The 17,996-nt window shown below is 43.9% G+C and overlaps 2 protein-coding genes across 2 annotated transcripts; both read left to right on the forward strand.

The window, feature by feature from the left end:
• The first annotated feature begins 638 nt into the window (after nucleotides 1-638).
• Nucleotides 639-11,211, forward strand: LOC126059970 (DNA repair protein XRCC4-like). The gene is made up of 2 exons (XM_049856036.1): nucleotides 639-1,139; nucleotides 11,128-11,211. The coding sequence occupies exons 1-2, from the start codon at nucleotides 639-641 to the stop codon at nucleotides 11,209-11,211; spliced, it is 585 nt and encodes a 194-aa protein (XP_049711993.1).
• Nucleotides 11,212-11,300: 89 nt separating this feature from the next.
• Nucleotides 11,301-16,733, forward strand: LOC126059817 (perforin-1-like). The gene is made up of 3 exons (XM_049855806.1): nucleotides 11,301-11,400; nucleotides 12,864-13,424; nucleotides 15,081-16,733. Exons 2-3 carry the CDS (start codon nucleotides 12,886-12,888, stop codon nucleotides 16,207-16,209), a joined length of 1,668 nt encoding a protein of 555 aa, XP_049711763.1. The 5' UTR covers nucleotides 11,301-11,400; nucleotides 12,864-12,885; the 3' UTR covers nucleotides 16,210-16,733.
• The last annotated feature ends 1,263 nt before the right edge of the window (nucleotides 16,734-17,996 follow it).

A 17,996-nucleotide genomic window follows, 5' to 3' on the forward strand; every position in this document is an offset into this window, starting at 1 on the left:
CATTCTAAGGGATCTAAAAGGCCACTACCTAACGATAAAGAGTTCAATTCACCAGGAAGACAGGCCAATATTAAACTTGTTTACTAAAACAGCCTCAAAATATATAAAGCAAAAATTGTCAGCTCAATAACTACAGGGAGAAATTGAACAACCTACCTTCATAGCATGACTTTAACATGTTTCTCTCAGTAATTACTACAAGACACCATAGATTTGAATATAGAATCCTTCACCTCAAGTTAGTAAATACACACGCTTCTCAAGCACGTAAGAACATTCGCAAAAACTGAACATTTAATGGACCACAGAGGAAATGTCAACAAACGTCTAAGAATGAATGCTACATAGTCAGCATGTTCTGACTACCATGCAACTATGTCAGAGATCTATAACCAAGAAATAACATTTGAAATTCCATACACCTGCAATTTTTTAAAGCACGCTGTTAAATAACTGACAGGTCAAAGGTGAAATATTGAAATTTAGAAAATATTAAGAAACTAGACAACAACACTACATACCAAAACATAAGAGACATGGTTTAAAAAATTCTAAGAGGAAAAAGTAGAGTCTTAAATGCTGCCATTAGAAAGGAAGAAGGGAAAAGGGAAGTGGAGTGACCGAGAGGTGATGAGAGAATGGAGAGAAAAGTGAGCAGAGTCTGTCTTGCTTCGGAACCCAATAGAATTCATTTTCTACAAGCACCTTGGGTGAAGACGCTAGGATCTGGTTCTGATGTTGCACTTACTGGTGGTCAGTCAGTGTGGACTGGGACAGTTTCTGCATCAGAGATTTCCCGAGAAGCTGATGACATGGCAATGGAAAAAGAGAAATATGTTGACAAACTGAGAAAAGCATTGGTGTCGGGAGCAGGGCCAGCTGACGCATACAAGTTTAATTTTTCTAAAGAGTCTTGTCATTTCTCCTTTGAGAAAAACCTGAAAAATGTTTCATTCAGGCTTGGTTCTTTCAACCTAGAGAAAGTTTCAAGCCCAGCTGAGGTCATTAGAGAACTTATTTCTGACTGCCCGGACACCATCGCAGAAAACCAAGCCAAAAACCAGCACCTGCAGAAAGAAAACGAAAGGCTTCTGAGAGATTGGAATGATGTTCAAACACGGTGTGTGAACAGCGTGATTGTATTTTAAAAACATTGAGTCCTCTTTCTATCGTTGCAGGTTTAAATTTATAAATTTATAATGCAGGTAGACTAGAGTATATTTAAAATAAACTCTGTCATTAATTGTACCTTTACTTAATGTGATTAAACCAAATTATTGGTCACTGTTACACATTATGGAAACCCTGGTGACGTAGTGGTTAAGAGCTACAGCTGCTAACCAAAAGGTCGGAGTTTGAATCCACCAGGTGCTTCTTGGAAACCCTATAGGGTAGATCTACACTATCCCGTGGGGTTGCTATGAATCGGAATCGACTCGGTGGCAGTGGGTTTGGTAATTACACCTTATAGGAGCGCATTAATATTTTTAAGACATTAGCATTTGGTGACACAGGCAAACTTACACGCAATAAGGAGTAACTGGATATTGAGAATCATAGCCCATTAATCAAAATTTAGGTAGTGGCTATTTATAAGGTTTAATTCTGCTCGAGTGAAAGGATTAATAATGAATCAGAAAAATGATGTGACATAAGCACAGTCGATTCTTTATTTTTAATTTTGTTTTAATGATAGCTATATGATGTGTGTTTTGGCTCCTAATACAGAATTATTTTTCCCAATTGATTGAAAATTCATACTTCTAAACTTTCTTAAAACATGAAGTAATTGCTACTGGATAAGATATTTGGAAGTGTTTTATTCTCCTGGCTTTGCTTCTTATTTTTTAAATGCTGAAGAAGAGTCACTTATCTTCTCAATTATGAGTTTTCTCAACTATATCACAAAATGGATTAGTCCAGTGTGTAGCTTGTATAACTATATGTAAAAGATTTTTAAGAAAATAAATATATGTTTGAACATTTATATCTCTACAGAGATATATATGATATATAGTATGGTATGATATGATATAATTTTTATGATATGATATAATACATATCATATAATTAATAGAATATAATATATAGTATAGTGTAGCATGCATATGTTTGAACGTACATGTATTAGAACTTGCAATAATTATATGAAATGTAATACTGATAATGATAATTATTATTACATTTAGTACATCCAGTAGATATTTTTATCTTTCACTGAAATCAATAGCTGTAAAGAGTAAGTACATTCTTCCTGTTTAGGATCTTTTTAGGATATTTACTGAGATTGTTTTACATGGACACTAGTAAGTATATGAGGAGTCTTGGTGGTGCAATGGTTAAAGCGCTTAGCTGCTAACTGAAAGGTCTGAGGTTTCAAACTTACCGGCCGCTCTGTGGGAGAAAAATGTGGCAGTCTGCTTCCATAAAGATTATAGCCTTGGAAATCCTATGGGGCAGTTCTACTCTGTCCTTAAGGTTGCTGTGAGTCGAAGACAGCTTGATGGCAAGGGGTAGTTAAGTATATGAAGGGGTACAAGCAAAATAATGACAAGTTTTAACACTGTCTATATTTTTATATCTGTATGGGAAAATGAGGTTAACTATGTAGAAGTAATTATTTTTTATAGATTTGGTATCTATAAAATAATAATAATAAATAATAAAGGTAATAATATCATTATTAATTTCAGGCAGTTCCTGGGTTATGACAGTCTAACTTACATACAACCATGCTTGCAAATTAACCCCCGTAAAGCCTATTACATTAAAAATTCAGTGTACATGCAAAGGTTCATCGTAACAAACAGGTGCTAATTTTCAACACTTATCAAAACATTTTAATTATTATTACTGTATTATTATGTTAAAGATGTTTTAATGTATCCAAAAATGTTTAATGTTTTTTATGCATAGAAAGATACACTCTATAGTATATACTACGTTTGACTAACTGCCATCAGATTCGAACCGTACCTTTAAGATAGACTTAGGAAAGGAACTCGTAATGTGGGGACTGCCTATAATGCAAAAACCAAAAAAACCCACTGCTGTCAAGTCCATTCCGACTCACAGCCACCCTATAGGACAGAGTAGAGCTGCCCGAGAGAGTTTCCAAGGAGCGCCTGGTGGATTTGAACGGCTTACCTCTTGATTAGCAGCCTTAGCACTTAATCACTACGCCACCAGGGTTTCCCCTATAATGCAAGACATATAAAATTAGATTTCTAACATTTGGCTATATTCAACTCTCAGTTATTTTATTAAGAAAGTATTTGTCATATTCTCTTTTAACTGTGCTTTGATTTTTATCTCCAATGATATAAAAATGATGAGACCAAAAAAAACCTAGAAATTATTTTTTCTTTAATTTCTGCTTTATTCTTGTTAATATGAAATAATATCAAATTTTTGAGCTGGAAAGCATTTTTTTCCCCTATATCTGTAGTTTGGATGTGTTGTTCTGTTTTATATATGAAATAAATTAAAGGAGAAGAAAAAAAAGGAAGAAGGATTGAAAATTAACAAAGTCAGGGTTCAACCTAAGTTAGAAAAAGACAATAGAAGATACGGTAAGAATATAGAAGGAAGGAAATGAAATTAATAAAATGGAAAATAATGGTACAATAAAAAAACAATAGAGAGGATAAAGCCAAGAATAGATCTCTGAAAAAAATAATAAAACAAATTTTTTAATTTTTGGCAAGAATGATCAAGAAAACAAAGAAAAACGACAATTATTTAAAAATTTGTGATTGGAAAAAGTGCATCACTACCAATTCAGAAAGATTTAAAAAAGAAGAAGAAAATTTTGTAAATAACTTCAGGCCCATAAGCACGAAATTTTAGATGGACTGAAAATTTCCCTTAAAAAACGTAGCTTGCGGAAACTGATTCCAGAAAAAAAGGAGAAAATCTAAAGAGAACTGTAACTGTCAAAGGAATGGACTCAGTCTTTAAAACTCTACCCAGTTACAAAAACAGCAGGCTGATCTAATACAAACTCTTTTACAGAATGGAAAAAGAAGAAGCACTCCTGAACCCATTTTATGAGACTAAGGCTAAAAACTCTACCAGCGCTGTGGGTAACATATGGGGTGGGGGATGGGGGGGCGGAGGTGAAGAAGAAGGATCCCAAAGTTTCACACACCTGTAAAGAAAAAAAAAAAAGCAAAGAGCTATCACAAGATGAAAGCAATATCACCTGTAACTGCATTTTGGATCTTAAAAATATGCACAATAATTACAATCTCAACACTTGTGTTTTCAAAAGACCTCTTTGATTTTAGTTCATGTCTATAGGCTATGTAGTAGATACGGTTTATGTAAGTAGATGTAATCAGGATCAATATCTCCTTCATGCATTCTACACAGAGTATCCATTTTTTAACCTTAAAAAAAAAAAAGGATACCAAAACCATACAGAACATCCCCATGCAAAATACTGAACTGGATCCCTTTCCTGACACAAAAATTAACACCAAGTGGATTATAGACCTAAGTGTAAGAGCTAAAACTATAAAACTCTTAGAAGAAAACATAGGAGTAAATCTTCCAGAGCTTGGGTTAGGCAAAGCTTTCTTAGATACAACAAAAGCACAAGTGACAAAAGAAAATATAGGTAAATTGGGCTTCATCAAAATTAAAAATGTTTGCACTTCAAATGACACCGTGAAGAAAAAGAACAACCCATAGAATGGAGAAAAATGTTTACAAATCATATGTCTCATAAGGATTTAGCATCCAGAATATATAAAGAACTAGTACAACTTGACAATAAAAAGACAACTCAATTTTAAAAAATGAACATTTCTCCAAAGAAGATATGCAAATGGTCAATAAGAACATGAAAAGATGTTCAACATCATTAACCACTGTTGTTGTCGTTGTTAGGTGCCGTCAAGTCAGTTCCAACTCATAGCGACCCTATGCACAACAGAACGAAACACTGCCCGGTCCTGCGCCATCCTTACAATTGTTGTTATGCTTGAGCTCATTGTTGCAGCCACTGTGTCAATCCACCTCGTTGAGGGTCTTCCTCTTTTCTGCTGACCCTGTACTCTGCCAAGCATGATGTCCTTCTCCAGGGACTCATCCCTCCTGACAACATGTCCAAAGTATGTAAGACACAGTCTCGCCATTCTTGCTTCTAAGGAGCATTCTGGCCGCACTTCTTCCAGGACAGATTTGTTCGTTCTTTTGGCAGTCCATGGTACATTCAATATCCTTCGCCAGCACCACAATTCAAAGGCGTCAACTCTTCTTCGGTCTTCCTTATTCATTGTCCAGCTTTCACATGCATATGATACGATGGAAAATACCATGGCTTGGTTCAGGTGCACCTTAGTCTTCAGGGTGACATCTTTGCTCTTTGACACTTTGAAGAGGTCCTTTGCAGCAGATTTACCCAATGCAATGCATCTTTTGATTTCTTGACTGCTGCTTCCATGGCTGTTGATTGTGGATCCAAGTCAAATGAAATCCTTGACAACTTCAATCTTTTCTCCGTTTATCATGATGTTGCTCATTGGTCCAGTTGTGAGGGTTTTTGTTTTCTTTATGTTGAAGCGTAATCCATACTGAAGGCTGTGGTCTTTGATCTTCATTAGTAAGTGCTTCAAGTCCTCTTCACTTTCAGCAAGTGAGGTTGTGTTATCTGCATAATGCAGGTTGTTAATGAGCCTTCCTTCAATCCACTCATTAACCACAAGGTAAAGGCAAATCAAAACCACAATGAAATACCTCTTCAGAACTATAAGTGTTGGCAAGGATGTGGAGAAATTGGAACCATCATGTACTGCTGGTGGGAATGTAAAATGGTGCAGCCACTTTGGAAAGCAGCTCTTCAAAATAAATAAAAACGGAGTCACCATATGACCCAGCAATTCCGTTCCTAGGTATACACCCAACAGAAGTGAAACTGTATGTCCGCACACAAACTTGTACATGAGTGTTCATAGTAGCTTTATTCATAATACCTAAAAAGTGGAAATGACCCAAGTGTCCATCAAAAAGGAATGAATAAACAAACTGTGGTATAGCCATATAATGGAATATTGCTGTTGTTGTTAGGTGCCATCAAGTCAGTTCTGACTCATAGCGATCCTATGTATAACAGAACGAAATACTACTGTCCAGTGCTGCACCATCCTCACAATCATTGCTGTGTTTGAGCGCACTGCTGCAGCCACTATGTTAATCCATCTCATTGAAGGTCTTTCATTGACCTTCTAATTTACCAAGCATGATATCCTTCTCCAGGCACTGGTCCCTCCTGATAACATGTCCGAAGTACGTGAGACAAAGTCTCACCATCCTTGCTTCTGAGGAGCATTCTGGCTGTACTTTCTCCAAAACAGATTTGTTGGTTCTTCTGACAGTCCATGGTATATTCAATATTCTTTACCAACACCATAATTCAAAGTCATCAATTCTTCTTTGGTCTCTCTTATTTGTTGTCCAGCTTTCACATGAGGTGACTGAAAGTACCATGGCTTGGGTCAGGCACACCTTAGTCCTCAAAGTGACATCTTTGCTTTTGAACAGTTTAAAGATATCTTTTGCAGCAGATTTGCCCAATGCAATATGTCATGTGATTGACTGCGGCTTCCATGGGCATTGATGGCGGACCCAAGTAAAATGAAATCCTTGACAGCTTCAATATTTTCTCCGTTTATCATGATGTTGCTTATTGGTCAAGTTGTGAAGATTTTTGTTTTCTTTGTGTTGAGGTGTAATCCATACTGAAAGCTGTGGTCTTTGATCTTCATCATTAAGTGCTTCAAGTCGTCTTCGCTTTCAGCAAGCAAGGTTGTATCATCTGTTAATGAGTCTTTCTCCAATCCTGATACTGTGTTCTTCTTCATGTAGTCCATCTTCTCGGGTTCTTTGCTCTGCATACAGATTGAATAAGTATGGTGAAAGGATACAACCCTGATGCATAGCTTTCCTGACTTTAAACCACCCAGTTATCTCCTTTTTCTGCTCAAAAGACTGCCTCTAGGTCCATGTACGGGTTCCACATGAGCACAATTAAATGTTCTGGAATTCCCATTCTTCATAATGTTGTCCATAATTTGTTGGCAAAACACAAGTAAACATCTTTCTGGGATTCTCTGCTTTGAGCTAAGATCCATCTGACATCAGCAATGATATCCCTCACTCCATGTCCCTCTTCTGAATCAGGCATGAATTTCTGTCAGTACCCTGTCGATGTACTACTGCAACCACTTTTGAATTATCTTCAACAAAATTTTACTTGCATGTGATATTAATGACATTGATAATTTCCACATTCTGTTGGATCACCTTTCTTTGGAATGGGCACAAATATGTATCTCTCCCAGTTGGCTGGCCAGGCAGTTGTCTTCCGAATTTCTTGGCATGGACAAGCAAGTATCTCCAGTGCCGCATCCGTGTGTTGAAACATCTCAATTGGTGTTCATTCCGTCAGTTCCTGGAGCCTTGTTTTTCACCAGTGGCTTCAGTGCAGCTTGAAGGAAGCTTCTTCCTTCAATACTATTTGATTCTTGATCATAAGCTACTTCCTGAAATGGTTGAACATCAACAATGCCTCTATATTCCTTTCAGCTTCTTTTGATGCTTCCCACATCGTTCAATAGTTTGCCCATAGAATCCTTCAAAATTGCAACTCGAGGCTTGAATTTTCTCTTCAGTTCTTTCAGCTTGAGAAATGCTGAGTGCGTTCTTCCCTTTTGGTTTTCTAACTCTATGCCTTTGCACATTTCATTATAATACTTCGTCTTCCGGAGCCACCCTTTGAAATCTTCTGTTCAGCTCTTTTACTTCATTATTTCTTCCATTTGCTTTATTTTAGCTGCTCTACATTCAAGAGAAAGTTTCAGAGTCTCTTCTGATATCCATTTTGGTCTTTTCTTTCTTTCCTGTCTTTTTAATTATGTTTTGCTCTCTTATGTATGATGTCCTTCCACAACTGGTCTGATCTTCAGTCATTAATGTTCAGTACATCAAATCTATTCTTGAGATGGTCTCTAAATTCAGGTGGGATATACTTGGTCATATTTTGGCTCTTGTAGACTTGTTTTAATTTTCTTCAGCTTCAACTTGAGCTTGCATATGAGCAATTGATAGTCTGTTCTGCAGTCAGCCCCTGGCTTTGTTCTGACTGATGATATTGGGCCTTTCCATCATCTCTTTCCAGAGATGTAGTCAATTTGATTCCTGCGTATTCCATCTGGTGAGGTCCACGTGTCTAGTTGCCTGCTGTTTATGTTGTTGAAAACGGTATTTGCAATGAAAAAGTCAGTGGTCTTGAAAAATTCTATCATGGAGTCTCCAGCATCATTTCTCTCACCAGACCATATTTTCCAACTACCGGTTCATCTTTGTTTTCAATTTTCAATCACCAGCAATTATTAATGCATCCTGATAACATGTTTAATCAATTTCAGACTACAGAAGCTGATAAAAATCTTCAATACCTTCATCTTTGGCTTTTGTTGTCGATGCATAAATTTGAAAAATAGTCGTATTAACTGGTCTTCCTTGTAGGCATATGGGTATTATCCTATCACTGACAGCGTTGTACTTCAGGATGGATTTTGAAATGTTCTTTTTGGTGATGAATGCAATATCATCACTCTTTAATTTGTCATTCCCAGCATGGGGGACTATATGATGTTGGAATCAAAATGGCCAATACCAGTACATTTTAACTCACTAATGCCTAGGATATCAATCTTTATGCACTCCATTTCTTTTTTGAGGACTTCCCATTTTTCTAGATTCATACTTCATACATTCCATGTTCTGATTATTAACAGATGTTTGCAGCTGTTTCTTCTCATTATGGGTCATGTCACATCAGTAAATGAAGGTCCCTAAAGCTTGACTCCATCCATGCCATTAAGGTTGGCTTTACTTCGAAGAGGCAGCTCTTCCCCAATCGTATTTTGAGTGTCTTCCAACCTGGGGGGGCTCATCTTCTGGCACTGCATCAAAAAATGCTCCACCACTATTCATAAGGTTTTCACTAGCTAGTTTTGTTAGAAGCAGATTGCCAGGTCCTTCTTCCTTCTCTGTCTTAGTCTGGAAGCTCTACTGAAACCTGTCCACCATGAGTGACCCTGCTGGTATTTGAAATACCAGTGGGATAGCTTCCAGCATCACAGCAACATGCAAGCCACCACAGTATGACAAACTGACAGACAGTGGTAGAATGGAATATTATTCATCCATAAAAAAGAAATGAGCTACTGATGTACTGATACAGGCTACAACATAGAGGAACCTTGACAGTATTATGTTAAGTGAAAGAAGCCAGTCACAAAAGACCACATGTTCTGTGACTCAATTTATATGAAATGTTCCAAAGAGACAGAATGCGGGTTAGTGATTGCCTGGGACTGGAGATGGGGTTAGGGTGAAATGGGGAATGACTGCTAATGGATATTCATTTTCTTTTGGGGGTGATGAAAAAATTCTAAAATTAATGAAAATATTCTAATATGTGATGATTGCACCACTTTGAATATACACTTTTTAAAAATAATATTTTATTTTGTTTCAGGTAAAAGTTAAACAGCAAATTGGTTTCCATTTAACAATTTCTACACAAATTATTCAGTGATTGGTTCCATTTTTCACAATGTGTCATCATTCTCATTCATTCCATTCTGGTTATACCATTTCCAGTACTCTATTTTCCCACCTCTCTATGCCTACATATTTATGGCAAGGTTCCAAGTCCCTCAAGGTGGTCTTCCCAGCACCCTCAGGAGCTAAACTCCTCACAGTCTAGGCCTCCAGGTTACGCCACGGGAGGGAGCTGGAAGGGGTCCAGAGATTGCAGTTTCTGGAAGAGGAAGGGAGGAAGAAACGGGGAAGAAGGCAGTGAAGCCCCTGTTCCCGTAAGAGCAGGGCACTGGCTGGGGACATAAACTCAAGGGATGAGCCACCCATGGCGTCACATGTGGTCTGGGTCCTGTGGCTGTTTGTTCCCATCACATACGCAGTGGGAGGGTGAGTGTGTGATAACAGTCACCTCACTTACCCAGTTGTCCCCACCTCAGAACCGGTCTGAGTTTGTCCCCCAGAAATCACCTCTGTGAGTCACTCAACCCATGGAAACCTAACCCCACCCTGACCTCAGGCAAGACAAAAAGTGAAGAAGACCCTGGGCTTCTGGACCCGCCTAGATTTTTCTCACCATTGGGGTCCCACAGCTCTCCACCCACCCACCCTGTGGCTGTAACTGCAGGCCAGAGATGGAGAGGAGTCTGAGGGCCAGTGTGGGAGCCACCAGTTCATCTCACAAAGGCAAACTCACAAAGGTGACCCTCACAAAGGGGGGAGCAGAAGACCCTGTCCTGGGATACTTGCTTGTGGTTCAGAGCCTGGGCTGGGATGTTAGGTAGGGGCAGAAAGTGGGCGGCAAGTCCTGAATAAAGTCTACTTGCTCCCCACTGCTCAGGGAGAAGAGGATGGTCACATTTATTAACACTTCCTGAGGGCAGGCACTCTTCTAAGACTTTAATTTGTCTTACTTGATTTAGTTTATGTAGCAGCTCCCCTGGAGTCCATGGATGGTACAAATGGTTAACGTGCTCGGCTGCTAACTGAAAGATTGGTGGCTCGAGTCCACCCAGAGACACCTTAGAAAAAAGGCCTGGAGACCTACTTCCAAAAAACCAGCCATTGAAAACCCTATGGCTCACAGTCCTACTCTGACACACATGCGGTCACCACAAGTCAGAGTCGACCCCATAGCAACCGTGGTTTTTTTTTTGCAAATTCAACATTTTTCATGTGTGTTTCAGTGACACCAATTAAGTTGTGCAAACATCACCACTATTCAACTGTGGGTTTTTTGTTTGTTTGTTTTTAGCTCACCTAATCCTCACAAAATCTTTATGGGACCTACATTATTATTAACCTCATTTTCAGATGAGGAAACTGAGGCACAAAAAGCTAACAAACCTTATCCAGGCCACACAGCTATTTAATAACAGAACTGACCCCAGCCCAGGCAGCCTAGTTCCTGCCTCTTACACCTGAGCAGTGGGTCAGAAGCAGGTAAGTTGGCTCTGCTGGCCTGTTCATCAACACCCGAGTTCGCCACTCTGAGCCTCAGCTTCCCACACCCAGGTTGTGGTGTTCACAGAAGAGCCTCTGACCCTCACAGCAGGCTTCCTGAGGGAGGGCTGTCAGCAGGGCCGGATGAAGAGCTGAAGGGTGGGTGCTAGTGGGAGGGAGGAAAGCAGACGGGATCTGTGACCACACTAGGGGGGCGGGGCAGGAAGCAGCAGTGATGTGATAATGACCTAGTTGATGGGCTGTGCTTAGGGCTGACACCACCATTTGAGAAGCCTCTGGTGGGGAGTAAGGACTGCAAGGAAGCTGCTCAACATCAGATTCCAGGTACGGAGGAAGCTGAGGGCCCAAGGGGCTAGGAGCTCCTGGGAGGGGACAGAGGAGCATTGGCCCCTCCTTTGTGGGGAGAGTCAATGGAGTAGGAAGTGCCTCGACCTGTAAGACCAGAGACCGGGGTTTTTTGTGCTGCTCTGGGCCTTAGTTACCTCATGTGTAAAATGAAGAGACTAGAGTACTAGTCATCAAGGCTCCTTTGAACACTGACAGTTAAATCTTCTAAGAAAGCTTCAAACAAGCTCCCTGGGAGATAATATGATGAGGGCCAGGATGGAAAGTGAGTTCCTGGGCTGAGAACAGGGAACAGGCTGGCCTCCTAAGTGGGATGATCCTAGAGTCTTTCAAAGATTCCCCTTGGCCTACTCCTCTCCCTTTGGGCCCTCCATGCTCCCAACAACAAAGCCACTCTTGTGGGTGAAGGAATGGAAGGCTCCAGCTAGAATGCAGAGGAAATTTCTGCTCTCTGTAATCCCTGAGTCTCCAAAAGCTACTGTCCCGGGAAGGTGCCAAAAAGAAAGGTCTCACAGGAGCTCAGCTGGAATTGTGGGAGAGAGGAGAGGCCAGATCATAGCAAATCCAGGTGAGGCCCCAGAGCCACCTCAGAATGACCTTCTAGCCAGTAGTCTCATAGTTGGTGATAAGCAGCTCCCTGTCTTCGCCAGGTTGGGAGGGAATGTCAGAGTGGAGGCTCAACATGCAGTAGGGTAACCAAAAAAGAAAAAAAAACCCAAACCCATTGCCATCAAGTCGATTCTGACTCATAGAGACCCTACAGAACACAGTAGAATTGCCCCATATGTTTTCCCAGGAGCGCCTGCTGGATTCAAACTGCTGAGCATTTGGTTAGCAGCCATAGCTCTTAACCCCATGCCGCCAGGGTTTCCATGGGGTGGGGTGCAGTGGTCTAAATTATAGACTTACAGGTGTCTCCCTACACAAGATCTAAGGGCCTAGGCATAGTGAGAGAGACAGAGAGAGGAGGGAAGGAAGAGGAAGAAGGAAGGGAAAGTAGAGGAAGGGAGGACTCAAGGCAAGGGGCAGGTAGGAAACAAGTGGCCTGTTCTGGGGCCAAGGATGACACTCCTCCAGAATCCAGGCTGATGAGGCCCCTCCTCAAATCTATACAGCTGCTGTGTCTCCTCCTCTGTGCCCAGAGCCCCCTCCCCGCCAGCAGCAGTTGTGGCCCTGAGGACAAAGCCATCAATCTGGACCCCCTTTAGACCCTAGTGGAATCCTAGCAAGGGACTACTCCTGGCTATATGACCTTAGGCAAGTCACTTTCCCTCTCAGAGCCCATCTGTCCAATGACAGCAATGGGCAAGGTCTGTAAGTGCCATTCTAGCTCTGGCATTCAGTGATTTGAGATGTCTAAATCCCTCCCCCTACCACGTGCCCTGATAATCCACAGTTGGGGAGAAGGATGTCAACCTTCCTCCAACCCTCTCTGCCCTCAGAGTTCCCTGACTTCACAGCTCCATGGCTGCCCAGGCGCTCCTCCTGGGCATCCTCCTTCTGCTGCTGCCTCCACCTATCCCAGCCCCCTGCCACACTGCCAAACGATCCGAGTGCCGGCGGGTCCGCCGTTTCGTGCCTGGCATGGGGCTGGCTGGGGAAGGTGTGGACGTGACCACCCTCCAGCGCTCAGGCTCCTTCCCAGTGGACACACAGGGCTTCCTTCGGCCTGATGGCACCTGCACCCTCTGCAGCAGCGCCCTGCGTCCGGGCACCCTCTGGCTCTTGCCCCTAGCATTCACCCACTGGCGCGCCCATAGCTCCAGCTGCCAACACCAGGTGATCAAGACCAACGCCATCTCCACAGAGGCGGTGGCTAGAGAAGTGGCCAAGAGCATCACCAATGACTGGAAGATGGGGCTGCACGTGAGCCCCAAGACAGACGTCAACGTGAAGGTGTCAGTGGCTGCGTCGCATTCCGAGGCGGCCAACTTCGCAGCAGGGAAGTCTCACCAGGACCGGTACATCTTCAGCAGGGACTTGGTGAAGTGTCACTTCTACAGGTGAGCAGCCTGATGTAGGAGGTGGGAGGGGGCTGGAGAAAGGTGTGGGAAGGGGTAACACCAGGTGATCTGAAATGGCAGGATAGAGTCTCTGGGTCCTGCTTCCACCAGGAGGAACTAGAAATCCTGGTCCCCACACATCAGGTGCTGTAGTGTCCTGCGGCCTCCTCTCATCCACAAGGGCTGGAATCTGGAAGTGACAGTGTCAGGATGAGAGCGGATGGAGGGAAAGGGAGCAAGACTGTGCCAAGAACCTGGCATGGTGCCATGGAAGTCTATCGAGCACTTAGCAGCCTCTTTGCTGGCACTGTCATCCTTCCATGGGGTTCCTCCTCCATGGCGGGCAGGCAGGAGACCTGAGTGCCCCCTCACCCTCCACTGTGTGACTGTGGGCACCTCACCCCTCCTCTCTGGGCCTCACCCATCCGTTCAACACATATTCACGTATGCTTTGGGTCAGGCAATGAGCTAGGAATAGGGCTGCAGTAGAGAGTGGCTGCTGTCACTACCCCAGCCCTCAGACCTTGCCCAAGAAGTGCAGGGTCTCCACAGGCTGCCCTGAGTCACCTACGCTAATTTGTCAGCCTGAGAAGCCCTGATTCTTTCCCAGTGAAGCAGGGTGCCTCCTGCCTGCATCACCAAGCACTGTCAGGACCCAAGGTATAAACAGGGCACCATCCATTGGGGCAGACACATGAAGGCCACATAACCGGCTCCAAAGCAAAGTGGATACCAACCACATGGTATAATTGTTTATTTGTTTACCTTTTTTTCTGTTAAAAAAAAAAATTGCCATTTCAACTTTTTTTTTCTGTACAATTCAGCACATTAATTATGTTCAACACGTTGTACATCACTCTCTGTTTGCAAATTTTCCCATCCCCCTTCACAGAAGGTCAGAGGCTCCTGAACAATGATCTCTTTCCCCCTCCCGTGAAGCCTCTGGTGACGTCTAATCTACTTTCTGTCTTAATATGTTTGCCTTTTCTAGATATTTCATATAAGAGGGATCATACAATATTTGTCTTTTTGTGACTGATTTGTTTCAATCAGGATAGGGTTTCCAAGGTTCATCCACGTTGTGGCATGTATGTATCAAAAAAACCAAAAAGCTCATAGCGACCCTATAGGACAGACTAGAACTGCCCCCATAGGGTTTCCAAGGAGCGGCTGGTGGATTTGAACTGCCGACCTTTTTGATTAGCAGCCAAACTCTTAGCCACTGTGCCACCAGGGCTCCTCCATACGTGTATCAAGATGTCATTTTTCTTTATTGCATGGATAGACCACATTTTGTTTATTCATCTGTTGGTGGACATTTGGGCTGTTTCCACATTTTGGTTATTGTGAATAGTGCTGCAACATAGTATTGTTGTTTTTATAAGAAAATCAGGCAAAAAAAAAAAAACAAAAACCTTACGTTGAAAGGAAAAGAGAACAAACATATACAAAGTGTCTGGGTCACCAAAGAGCAACAGAGTGAGGCTTCCCTGTCAGCTCAGTGGGTCAGAGCTTCAGCTTTGGAGCCAGGCCATCTGGCCTCAACCCCTAGTTCTCCACTTACCTGTGCCCTTGGGCAATCTACAGGGAGTTTCTGAGTGGAGACAATACTACCCACCCTAGTCCCAGCTGATGTTTCTCTCTCTTCCCTCACAGCTTTCACCTGGTACACACTCCCCCAATACACCCCGATTTCAAGCGAGCCCTAAAGACCCTGCCCCCCTACTTCAATGCCTCCACCGAGCCTGACTACTTCAGGCTCATCTCCAAGTACGGCACCCACTTCATCCAGGCTGTGAAGCTGGGGGGCCAGATCTCAGCCATCACTGCCCTGCGCACTTGCAAGCTGGCCCTTGAAGGGCTCACAGACAACCAGGTGAGTGACTGCCTCGCCATCGAGGCCGCGGTCAGCATAGGTGACAAAGCTGACTCTTCAGCAGAAGCCAAGGCCTGTGAGGAAAAGAAGCGGCAGCACAAGGTGGAGGGCTCCTTCCACCAGGCCTACCGGGAGCGCTATTCCGAAGTGGTTGGGGGCCACCACACCTCCATTCACGATCTGCTGTTTGGGAAAGAGGCTGGGCCCGAGCAGTTCTCCACCTGGGTGACCTCACTGCGGGACAGCCCCGGCCTGGTGGACTACAGCCTGGAGCCTCTGCACGTGCTCCTGGGGGGCCAGAACCCGCAGCGGGAGGCCCTGAGGTGGGCGGTGAGCAAGTACCTGACGGACAGGGCACGGTGGAAGAACTGCAGCCGGCCCTGCCCCCCGGGGAAGAAGAAGCACCCCCATGACCCATGCCAGTGCGTGTGCCATGGCTCGGCGGTCACCACCCAGGACTGCTGTCCCCGGCAGAGGGGTCTGGCCCGGCTGGAGGTAAGGAACTTCCAGGCAACAGGTTTGTGGGGAGACACTTTCACGGCCACAGATGCCTACCTCAAGGTCTTCTTCGGGAACCAGCAACGGAGGACGAGCACCGTGTGGAACAATGACAACCCCAGGTGGATGACACAGCTGGACTTTGGGGACGTGTATCTTGCCACGGGGGGTGGCCTGAGGGTGCAGGTCTGGGATGCAGATCATGGCTGGGATGATGACCTCCTTGGCACCTGTGATAGGTCTCCACAATCTGGCATACATGAAGTGAAGTGCGCCCTGCCCCACGGTCAACTGATATTCCACTATCATGCCAGGTGCTTGCCTCACCTGGCAGGGAATACCTGCCTGGAGTATGCCCCCCAAGGGCTTCTGGGGGAGCCTCCAGGAAACCGGAGTGGGGCAGTGTGGTGAGGACAGCAGGCCTTGAGATGACCAGTACGCCCAGATTGAAAGGGTTCTCACAGAGGGATCCAGGGCCTGTACTCATATCTCTACTAGACAGAGAGAAAATTGAAGCTCAGCTGTTCTTTGTTAATTGAGGTGGCTGAATTGGCAAGCCAGCCCTGAGTTTCCCCATCCAATCTGTCTTAGCTCTCTAGTATTCTTGAGCCCTGGAACTGAGCTGGAGCCGGGCCACGTCCCACAATTCCTGCTACACAGACCACAGCTTAGGCCCATAGCGGGCAGAAGGCCAGGAGGCTATTCCCATCAGGCTGTTCTGTGCTTGTCTTTTAAGACCCTTCCCCTGCAGCCCTTTTTGGTGTGACGAATTTTTCATCATATTTGATCTAACCCTTTCTGCTGCCCCAGCCTCTGTGTCCTCTGTCTTCTGGGTTCAACACGCTTTGCCTCGCAGACAAACCAGGGGCTGTCTTGACCTGTCTCACTATGTACACAGCCCTACTGAGGGCCAATAAATATGACGTGATGGTGACTATGATGGTGGTGGTTGTGGCAGAAACGAGGACGGGGACCAAGCACAGCCCTGGAGTTAAACTTCTACATTAGCGACTCGTGCAATGGAACAGGTGGTTTACTCTAAAGGCAGGCACGTAATGTAAATAAGTCGCTTACCCGCTTTTGATGGAAACCTGGGAATCCAAAATATTTTACTTTCCTTCTAATGCTCTTAGAAATAGCAGCATAAGCTCAGTGATAAATGGCAATGGGGATGCAGCTTCCAGCTGGGAGACAATAGGGAACGGTGAGGACTGTGGTGAACTGAAGAGGGCATGTCTTATCTAGAGGGGTAGTTACAGCTGTGCTCTAGCCTGTAGGAATCTGAGCCCAGTGCTGCCAGATTTTCTAATTTTTTTTAAAGAATTAGAAATCCCAGATTTTATAAGATATCCTCTGATTTCTAACTGTTGGCAATCTCACCTTGTAAAAAAAATAAACCTACGTGGGCAAATGTGGTACAAGCCAGAGAGAACATGGCCACAGTTGGTCCAGGCTATCAGTGTGAAAACTCTAAATTCAACAGAACCTATTTGCACGCACTAAAAAGCTCTCTCCTGTCTCACAATTCATGGAGGAAGAGACAGTGGTTCCACCAAGGGGGACCCCGGCCTTGGCATGCAGCAAACCCCAAAGCCTCGGGCTCTTACATTAAACAAAATGGTCTTTGTTTTGTGTGCAGAGGCCCACTGAGTGGGTGGCAAGGTTCAGGACAGCTTGGAGCTCTGGTGGCTCAGTGGTTAAGAGCTTGGCTGCTAACCAAAAGGTCGACAGTTCAAATCCACCAGCAGATCCTTGGAAACCCTATGGGACAGTTCTACTCCATCCTATAGGGTCTCTATGAATCGGAATCGACTCAAAGGCAATGGTTTTCTTTGTGTATTTTGGGGTGGGGGGGGGTTTCCCAGATGTGGTGGGGCTTGTTTGAATAAGACCATTGTCAGAGCAGCTCAGAGGAACTGGCACGGCCTCCCCTGAGGCCCTTTGAAACTCCATTCAGATCATAGGTAAAGCCCAAAACCTCTTTGAGTTTTTTGTTGGAACAAAAAACAAGCAGCAGTATTACACTGAACCTGAATCCCCAAGTGGGACAGGAGGGATTGGTGGTGTCTAAAAACCTAGGTAGAGTCCCTGGGTGGAGCAAATTTTTAATACGGGCAGCTGCTAATAAACCGAAAACCAAATGCGATGCTGTCAAGTCAATTCCGACTCAAGGTTGAAATCCACCTAGAGGCCCCTTA

This window comes from Elephas maximus, chromosome 16 (assembly GCF_024166365.1).
Source record: "Elephas maximus indicus isolate mEleMax1 chromosome 16, mEleMax1 primary haplotype, whole genome shotgun sequence".
Classification (NCBI taxonomy): domain Eukaryota; kingdom Metazoa; phylum Chordata; class Mammalia; order Proboscidea; family Elephantidae; genus Elephas; species Elephas maximus.